The sequence below is a fragment of the Larimichthys crocea genome, chromosome XVIII (assembly GCF_000972845.2).
Source record: "Larimichthys crocea isolate SSNF chromosome XVIII, L_crocea_2.0, whole genome shotgun sequence".
NCBI lineage: Eukaryota > Metazoa > Chordata > Actinopteri > Sciaenidae > Larimichthys > Larimichthys crocea.
Window position 1 is genome coordinate 21,144,930 of NC_040028.1, and position 10,729 is coordinate 21,155,658.

General features: G+C 44.7%; 1 protein-coding gene across 1 annotated transcript in view; it reads left to right on the forward strand.

Moving 5' to 3' along the window:
- The first annotated feature begins 8,319 nt into the window (after window positions 1–8,319).
- The window catches only part of LOC113748112 (transmembrane protease serine 3-like), a 4,211-nt gene continuing 1,801 nt past the window's right edge, over window positions 8,320–10,729 (forward strand). The window contains exons 1-3 of the mRNA XM_027290706.1: window positions 8,320–8,461; window positions 8,710–8,833; window positions 9,006–9,125. Of these exons, the coding sequence (XP_027146507.1) occupies window positions 8,332–8,461; window positions 8,710–8,833; window positions 9,006–9,125 (374 nt within the window). The 5' untranslated portion in view covers window positions 8,320–8,331. The remainder of the gene's footprint in view (window positions 8,462–8,709; window positions 8,834–9,005; window positions 9,126–10,729) is intronic.

A 10,729-nucleotide genomic window follows, 5' to 3' on the forward strand; every position in this document is an offset into this window, starting at 1 on the left:
AAAGTCTGGATGAGTTTTAGTCCTGTGTTTGGGTTGAGTCCAACGTACTGCTCTCGTCGGAGCTCTTCGTCATCGTGCCATCGTCCACGCTTAGCGGTGCTTTGTCTAAGACCATGTCCCCCCACCCCGACTCCCTGTCCCCTTATTTCTGTCTCCTTCCTCTTTTTATTCCTTTTTTTCTTCCCCCTCTCTCTCTCTGTGTCCCAATGCTGCCCTCCTGCCGTGCCTTCACTTTGGTACAAAGAGACACCTGACAGGTGGTGCTGCAACTCACAGTGGGGATCGGGTGGACCTGCACCTCCTACTCAGTGGGTAAGATTACATACTCTGTGTCCCCGAAGTGTCCTGGAGGCAGGTGGAGGCAGGTGGAGGCAGGTGGAGGGAAGCTGCTGGTCACTGCCTGGACACCGTCCAGTGGCTTCACTGTCCAGCTGCTTCCTGCAAACAGACCCTCCAGCAGGTACTGTCATATATGATGATTAACCTGTCGTTTAACGGATCAGTTCACGCAGACAGTTCTGGTTTTATGTGGAGGTTTGGAGGTATTTTACTCTAAACTTCATCCTGACCACTCAGGGTGGTGAAACTTAGCTGTGTTGGGTTAAAGCCGTGGAAACTTCCATTTTCTGAGAGAAGTAGTTCTGGGAATCAACACATCTCCATGCTGCGAGTTCCAAATTAAATCATTAAAAACCTGCATAAATAAACCACCTGCATGCTTAGATACTGGCAGTACAGAGGTGTTTTTTCACCAGAATTCATAGATAGATAGATAGATAGATAGATAGATATGATTCATATTTCATAAACAACTATATTAAGTATATTAAATTAATTATAGAATTATATTAAAACAAACATTTTAAAAATAAATAAATCTTATTTTTATTAATATTTAACGAGTTCTTTATTTCACTCTACTTACATTTAACATGAATGAAAGTTTAAAGATCTGACAGACTCCATAATAAAAAATATATATTTTATTTATTTGACACTGAAATGCACTTTAAAACACAATAAATAAAAGTAGACAAACAAAATAAATAAGATTAATCAGGCACAGATTAATTAAACTGTAAACAAGCTCTGTTAAATGTTTGGTCACTTCATCTCGTCAAACATCAATATTTCTAAAATATATTTTAATTCACACTTTTGCAGGATGCCAGGAGCCAAACCCGGCAAGGAAACCACATCAGTAGGCTGCTGTGTTCACTGTTAGACTGGACACTGCCGGTTCAGAGGTTCTGTCGCTGTGTTCACTGTTAGACTGGACACTGCCGGTTCAGAGGTTCTGTCGCTGTGTTCACTGTTAGACTGGACACTGCTCGTTCAGAGGTTCTGTCGCTGTGTTCACTGTTTAGACTGGACACTGTGGTTCAGAGGTTCTGTCGCTGTGTTCACTGTTAGACTGGACACTGCCGGTCAGAGGTTCTGTCGCTGTGTTCACTGTTAGACTGGACACTGCTGGTTCAGAGGTTCTGTCGCTGTGTTCACTGTTAGACTGGACACTGCCGTTCAGAGGTTCTGTCGCTGTGTTTACTGTTACACTGGACACTGCCGGTTCAGAGGTTCTGTCGCTGTGTTTCACTGTAGACTGGATCTGCCGGTTCAGAGGGTTCTGTCGCTGTGTTCACTGTTAACTGGACACTGCCGGTTCAGAGGTTCTGTGGCTTGTTCTGTTAGACTGGACACTGCCGGTTCGGGTTCTGCTGCTGTGTTCGCTGTTAGACTGGACACTGCCGGTTCAGAGGTTCTGTCGCTGTGTTCATGTTAGACTGGACACTGCCGGTTCGGAGGTTCTGTCGCTGTGTTCGCTGTTAGACTGGACACTTGCGGTTCAGAGGTTCTGTCGCTGTGTTCACTGTTAGACTGGACACTGCCGGTTCGGAGGTTCTGTCGCTTGTGTTCGGGACGTCACGGAGACTAGTACGGAACTTGTAGCGCTAACAGAAGTTATCAGCTCTGAATGTGTCCACACTGACACAGTTTGCTGAAGAGCTGTTTCATGTTTTCAGTGATTTTCCAACAGATATCGTGTTCCGACATCGACTTACTGCCAGTATCTGAGCATGCAGGTCGGTTTATTTGTGCAGGTTTTAAATTAAACTCTACAGGTGTTGATTGCAGAAAGATAATCCACCGACTTCTTCATGAAAATGGAAGTTTCCACGGCTTTAACCCAACACAGCTTAAGTTTCACTCACCCTGATGTGTCAGGATGAAGTTTAGAGTAAAATACCTCCAAACCTCGCCACATCAAACCAGAACTGTCTGCGTGAACTGATCCGTTAAACGACATGTTAATCATCATTTATATGACAGTACCTGCTGGAGGGTCTGTTTGCAGGAAGCAGCTGGACAGTGAAGCCACTGGACGGTGTCCAGGCAGTGACCAGCAGCTTCCCTCCACCTGCCTCCACCTGCCTCCACCTGCCTCCACGGACACTTCGGGGACACACGAGTATGTAATCTTACCCACTGAGTAGGAGGTGCAGGCTCCACCCGATCCCCACTGTGAGTTGCAGCACTCACCTGTTCAGGTGTCTCTTTGTACCAAAGTGAAGGCACGGCAGGAGGGCAGCCATTGGGACACAGAGAGAGAGAGGGGGAAGAAAAAAAGGAATAAAAAGAGGAAGGAGACAGAAATAAGGGGACAGGGAGTCGGGGGACATGGACTTAGACAAAGCACCGCTAAGCGTGGACGATGGCACGATGACGAAGAGCTCCGACGAGAGCAGTACGTTGGACTCAACCCAAACACAGGACTAAAACTCATCCAGACTTTTTTCTTTGAGGATTCCTGGTTGTTTTTTTAAATCTTTTTCTTCTTCTCTTACTTTCCATCTTCTCCGTCTTTCCTCTATCAATGTCTCTTATCCCACTTCATCTCTTTTTTACAGATCCTGACGCCAACCCTGCTGCTGCTGACACAGCAACTCCCCCAACAGTAAGTGGACAGCACAGAACATTAAGTAGTGCTGAAACAATTTCTTATATTTGTAAATTGATTGAATATCTTGGATATGTTATTTAAATTTGATTCTTTCTGGATCATTCCGTTTTAAAGACTGTGTGTTGTGTCCGCTCTGGTTTTTGTGGTCTTAGTTTATTTTAAAGACCAATGACAACAGGTAGTGATTAACAGAGAGAGAGGGAAAAAGACTTCACGACTTCAAACATCATCAGGGGCATTTCAGAAGCATTTGGCCCGCCAGACTTCAACTGGCTCAGATTTGGTCATTTTGGCGGAGGACCAATTCTGGATCACTTCTGAAACACACCGCAGCACCTCCGGTGTGGTTTGAAACATTGACTCGAACAACCGCGATTAGTACCTGGAACAAGCTGCATCCCAGTCCGATGGCCTCAAGAACTGTTAGTTGCTGTCTATTTCTGTTTTTACTCTGCTCTGTGAAGCACTCTGGGCTACAATTCTGTATGAAAGATGCTATATAAATAAATAAAGTTGAAAACCTCTTTGTAGAGGTTATAAATTAAAATGTAGGGACATCAGAACTATTTTCCGGGACAGGATGCTGTAAATATTGAGCCATAGACACGGTCAGACTCGTCCAAAACACCCTTAATCATAATGTACAAATACACCTAACTTTACATTCATGGTAATATCAAAGGTTCTGCACCTGCCTTAAAGTATAGCTGGCCTACTCCTACTAACTACTAACCCTAACCCCTTAAGTGGACCACGGTTTGGTGCCGTAAAGTGGGGCAGTCGTACCCCCCTGTACTTCCAAAGTCTCTGGTTAGATGTACGTTGGTGACATTTGCAGAGTCTTGGTGATCTGACTGTGGTAAAGACGTGCAAATTGCCCTTACTGAAACAGAAGCAAACGTTCACCTTTGTACCGTGTTCACCTGTTGACCTTCTTGTGCTGTCATATTGTAGTCTGAACTGTTGAGGCCTTCTGTAAGGACAGGAGTGAATGCTGAACCCTTCAACATCGTCCTTATTATTGGTGATATTTACTGTAATCTAAGACTTCCAGACATTAGAAGTAGTTTAGTACAATTTGGCTTCACACCAAACATTTCCTTTAGCAACAAGTTTACACCTCTAAGGTCCTGGACAAAGTCTTCATACTTGAATCTCTGCTGTCACAATATTAAATAAATCATCAGCTGTTCGTCATATGGATCATTTGTCTTTCTGTTGCCCCCATTCAGGAACTTAAGGAAGAGACACCCGAGGAACCGGACCCCTCTAAGATAGAGGTAGTATCAGTGACAGAGGAAGACCTCCCCGCTGTTGAGACCCCCAACACAGTGAATGTCAGCCCACTGGGCAGCGGTGCTGTTAGCCCGCCATTAGAGGACGATCCTGCCAAACCTGAAGAACCCAAACCTCCGACTGCACCAAGCCCCACCATGCCAATCACCAAGGTGCAGCCATTCCTCAACGGTGAGCCCCCGTGATGTTCTCGAGGTTAACGGTACAGCATGAAACAATGATTACTGCACACGGGTAGAGTTACAGTGGGATCTGTTTGAAATGTGAGACGACTTACACTCCGTCCTGCATTGACATAGATGTTCTACACTTTACCTCTTTGTTCTGTAAGTACCCGGATTGTGCACTCATAATGGGAGGGACCATCAGCATTGTGAAAATGGCGGCCGTGGAAGCTGCTGGTTGTACATATGATTTATATTAATATTTTGGCAGTCAAATGTTGCAAATGTTATTTAGAACATTATTATTTATTATGTTATGTTATTTAGAATAGAACACAACCCTGCTGAAATGAGTGTACTACTCAAGGAAGTATACAGAGTACTATAGGGACTTATTAAAAGTCAATGTAAGCCTAAAGTGATTCTCAAATCAGTTTTGTAGTACTCATGATCGGTCTTTGTCTTAAGACCTGGCTCAAAGCCTCCTTTTAAAGACCTTGATCTCGTCTTGGTCTCAGACAAAGAGGACTCTGGATTTTAGTTCAAGATCAGTCAAGACCACGACTTATTTAACTGTGCATCGTCAGATTTATTAACATCAACCAAATCTTCTGGAATAAAAATTTGAGTTACTCTGAAAATACTTAAAGGCAGCGTTTAACGAGGTGACTCAATGTAGCAACCACACACACATACACTCCGTCATGACTTAGTCTTGGTTTAGTTAGTCTTGGTTGTAACATTTCATGATACGTTACGTACAGACCTGGACCTGACCGAGCTGGACTAGCTTTGGTTTCCAAATCCAAATAAGACCAAAACTCTCTGCAAGAATTGAATAGTTTAATTTCACATTCCATGAATGCTGCTGGTTAACCTGTACGCTTCATCTGCAGTGAGAGGTTAGCATTATAACATGGCTGAACTCTGGGTTGGAAAAAAGACCAGAATCTGTGTTTTGGATAAAGCTGCTTGTCTTTTTTCTCATTTTACGTGTTAACCACTAAATATAGTCGCCACCAATTCCCTAATTCCTGAATGATTTTAAAAATGTACATCTTTATGTGATGTTTCATTGTGTAAATGTTGTTTAATATGCTTCTCAATTCCAACAAGAACACCAAATTTTATAGATTTTATTCTCTAGATTGTAAAATTTGAGTTATAGTATCTCCTCTCGGTGCTTGAACTGTTGCCAGCTCATATTGTGTAATATTTGAATGTTTACAAACTGTTTTGTCTCAATAGATGAAGACTTGGAGAAAAGCTGGAAGTCCAGACTGCTGGCCCACCGCCTCGAGATCTTAATTGCCTCATGTGTCATCTTGGTGGTCATTCTCGCTCTTGGCATCGGTCTTGGAGGTGAGTAGCTCAATGCCGTGTGATCTTTGTCCATTTAGCAATAATGGAAGCACTGTAGCATGGCCTCGCCTTTGCTTCATCAATATTTGATGCCGTCCTTACCCGCCACACAAATGGAGGCTCAATGCACGAGGTCACTGACACTTTAACTGACAGCTTTAATCTGATGGTCAATTATGACACAGGAAACTACAACAAAACCCAAAACAGAAAGTTTGTACAGAAACGCAGTTTCTTTTTCACGCAATGAACTGTTCAAATGTCATTTCTTAAAGGGACAGTGCAGGGAGTTTTAGTTTACTTCAAACTGATAGTGTTTATTTTGGAACGTTCTGTCAATGCTACAGAAACACTAAACTGTTAAAGTATGGTAAGGTTGTCTGATGTTGACTGCTATTAGTTTGCAGCTAGGACTGGGGGAGTGTTAGTGTTTGTACCACTGGGATGAAGAGGAGGTTTACAGGGATGCTAATGGGGAGTGGAGCCGGAGTCGTGCCAGAACCAGAGCTGGGCGATATATAAGTTACGTTAGCTGCTGTCCTCATTTAAAAAGCTAAAAATAACATCCACTCACAGTGGACTCCATTTCTAAGCAAACAGCCTCTATGTACATAATGGCAGAGGAGAAGAGAGTGAAGAGGACGCTGACGGAGGAAGCTAGAAGATGTTTGGCTGTTGTTAGCAAAGTTGTCGACTTGCTAGTTTCTTATCAGAAGTAATGTAATCATAACAAGTACTCGAGTTCAGCTGAACACATTTAGCACAGTGGGATCACACTCTGAAACTTGAGACAACAAATACTGATTCACACGTAACATTGCTTTAACGTTATCCTCATGGTTCCTGAGAAACATCTCATGGATACTTTAGTAGCTGTCTGAGTAAGCACTTCCAGGAAGAGACAAACGGTGTTGAGATGTAACCGGTGGCAAATGGTCACAGCTAGAAGATCAGATGATTATCTGAACAAACACTGCTCAACTACAGTACGATCGATTAGACAACAATCTGCAGAACACTGCAGATTATAAACAAACAGACCAGTGTAGATATCCAGGCCCCTGACTCACCTCAGAATCACACGACTGGAACGGAGCCAGCAGGACCTGAAAGCTGAGATCAGTACAGAATAAGGTTTCAGCGAGTCGGTGAGAGGGAGTTTGACTTCGAGTAGTCAGACATGATAATATTCAGAAGCCGTTTAGATGATTGTGTGCCTGAGAAAGGCACACTATTTAAGATTCCTCAGGCTTATTGAGTGTTCCTGCTATTCACTATCCCCACACTTATTATTCTCACGTATTCCAGGGATTTCAGCGCGCTACTCAGTTTTGGTCGTACACAATAAAGTATCAAAACGACTGGCTCAGCCAGGAATGGTGTGTTGTGACTTTTCTCAGAGTTTCACCAAATGGTTTTGCCTAAAATCACCAAAAACCACGGCAAAGTTTACAATGGGTGTGTATTGGTAGAATGTTCCAGAGCTAGAGTGGAGAGGGAGAGAAACATTTGTCAAAAAATACATTTGCAAACGGCTCTCGTGGCCACAAATGTCACTCTACAGAAATAATTTCTACATAGAAACGTAGGAAAATTCGTGGGCTACGCAGCGATATCACTGCTGAAGCTGTCAGACTTATAGTTTTGGCGGGAGACGCACTGATGCTCCAGGATCACCCACCGACAGCCCCATCTACTCCCATGTAAACTGGAGAGGAGAAATTTCCCAAAGGAGCACGGGGCACCTGTTCTTTCTCTCTCTCCCCAGGTCACATTTTTTAACTTCACACACTGAAATTCAGCATTCACATGGTCGACAAGATGAGGATGCTCACGGTCATTTGGGCTTTTTGATACCACCTACCGTTTGGCATTAGTGTCCACTAGTTGGAGGGGCTTCATTTAGAGATTTTCTGTGTCTCTCAGCAGTCACTCACACACAGACAGAGCACAGCTGCAGTTAATTGCTCTGACCTGCAGCTGACCCTGGTTGCTCGGCAACCTCAAGCTGCCTTTGACTGACTTTGTTGAAGTCTCTGTGCTGCTGCAGTGTCAGTAATAATGTCTGTCAGACACACTCTACATTTATTTAGACAGTTTATAGTTATGTTTTTAAGTCTCATCTCTCGATGGACACACATCTGTAAACATTAGACACACATTTACAATGTGATCAGAAACACCTGAGACAAAGAAAGATGTCATGAAACCAGAATATTTTAAAGTTTATGTGCACTATAAATGGAACAAAATGTATCTTTGTCTGCATTATGTTCTGTGAAAATCATGAAATGTTTTGATATCAGACGACATGTTATTGTTAATGTATTATTGAGCAATCAATCAACCATTAAACAATCAGACTTAATTTAGAACATTTCATGCATACAAAGTAAAACCACAAATGGTGGAAACACTGATGGCAGGATTACGAAAAAGACAAAAAGTCAATGTTACAATCCGGCTCATGTCGGGAAGTAAAACCAGACATGCTGTTTGTGTGTGTTCATGTGTGTGTGTGTGTGTGTGTGGGTGTGTGTGTGTGTTCATATGTGTGTTTCAGTGGGTCTGAGCTGTGCGGGGAAGTTTCGTTGTGGTTCTTCATCTAAATGCATCAGCAGGTCGGCTCAGTGTGACGGTGAGGTGAACTGTGAAAACGGAGAGGACGAGCTCGGCTGTGGTGAGACACACACATGAACACACACATGTACACACACACAGAAAGACAACCCGTCATCCAGGGGTGTGTGGACACAGAGGAAGCCCAGGAACAAGCACTCAGTCATGGGAACGGGGCTTCGCCTCTGTGGACCTTAAGTGGAAATGATTTCTAAAATCTGTTTGGTGTGACCATTCTAACTCCTGTTTATATATAATTCTTCTGCCCACCTGTTCACCTGTCTACCTGCTCACCTGTCTACCTGTCAGTGCGGCTGAGTGGGAGGAGCTCCGTCCTGCAGGTCCGCAGAGGAAGCATATGGAGGACGGTCTGCGCCGAGGACTGGAACAACTGGTTGGGGATGTCAGCCTGCAAACAGCTGGGTTACTCCAGGTTTCCACTGTTCTTTACTCATGCGTTGGTCTGATTGAAGATCCACGTCCTGTCCTTGATCTGGATCTGGATCTGGTCCTGCACCTCAGCACCAATTTTTACAACCTGTTCACACATTAAAGTGATTCAAACATAAAATGCATCCATCGTTAGCTCTACTTTCTGTCATCAGCTACGTGGAGTCGTTCTTCGTCTCTCTGACGTCCATCGAGCGGGACCTTCAGAACAACCTGGTGTCCCTCTACCTGAGCCAATCACAGATCATTAAGCTTCAGGACGCCTCCTTCTTCAGGTAGGAAGCACATCCACGTGCTAACGAAGTGCTCAGTGACGTATAACGGGACCGTAACTGTCAGATAACCTATTTATGATGTATTATAATAAATTAAAATAAGACTTTGTTGATCTGAGGGGAATTCACAAACCCAACAGTATATTAAGAAATTTAAGTTATCATAATAATCAATTCTGCCTCTTAAAAGACAGTTTTCCTTGCCACTGTCACCAAGTGTTGCTCATGGTGGGAATTGTTGGGTCCTTTGCTAACTATTCACTCAAAGCTGTAAAAGTTTATAATATTTACATTGAACCAAAAACCTTCATTTGATAAATAAACATGATCTGAACTCCAATCAGAGTTCACGTGAACGGACGCCGTTACAGACGTGGACACACCGTTATGAGATAATAAACTGTGATGTGGTTTTGCTGTTGTGTGTGTAGGTGTGTGTGTTGTGTGTGTGTGTGTGTGTGTGTGTTCAGCTCCAGCTGCGTTCCATCAGGACTTGAATCTCTTCAATCACGACGACAACAACCAGAACAAACGCGGCGTTCTACCCAAACACGCCACCAACGGATGCGCTCGTGGCTCTTCCAGCACATCGGGTGGTGTTTGTGTGTCTGTGGTCTGTGTCTGTGTGAGTGTGTGTGTCTGTGTGTGTGTCTGTGTGTGTCTGTGTGAGTGTGTGTGTGGTCACTTCTGTTTAACGTTGAACACACACTGAACACGTTTATTTCCTGCAGCACCCGATCCGACCGAGGACGAGAAGAAAACAGATCGCCACTCAGACAAACCTGACGCTGCTGCGGTCACAACTGTGAGTCATGTGCTTCAGCAACACGGTCATGTGACTGCTTACCACCACCGAGTCAGTGACTGCTTTACAGCACACACCGAGTCATGTGACTGCTTTACAGCACACACCGAGTCATGTGACTGCTTTACAGCACACACCGAGTCATGTGACTGCTTTACCTCCACACTTTGTCTAAACAATTAGATTTGTGGCTATCCTGAGCTCATGACTGTCTCTGCTACATTTATATCCATCTCAGGACTGAGTGAACTGACCCGTGTTGTCGTCCCGTGTCTCCAGGTTTATAACGCACGGAGGCGGATCCTGCAGCCCATGTTGGACGCCAGCTCCTCCGAGACACCAGCCAAGAAAGACGCCTCAGGAACCGGCCACTGCAGCGCTTCTGGCCCGACTCCATGCCGCGGGGGGAGGCACTCACCAGCAGTATGCCAGACGGTACGCAGCAGAACCTGTTAATGAGTCTTTAACCTGCTGCTAACTGAATCAGACTGGACACCGCTGGGTTCAGAGGTTCTGTTCGGTCAGCAGTAATCCGTCTTTTAACCGCCGCTCCTCGGATCTCCTCCTCAGGTACGATGGTGACCAGAGACATGGAGGGCCTGCAGAGCCTGACGTCGCCGGCGCCACCCCGCTGGCGGTACAGCAGGTGATGCTGGGAGGCCACAGCGAAGACGCGTCGGGGGACAGCGGAGACGGGCGACGACGCAGACATGGCCGGGCTGGGCCTGGACAACAGCCGACTCATTGATAGAGGACACACTCCTCCCTCTCTCACAACACACACACACACACACCACAC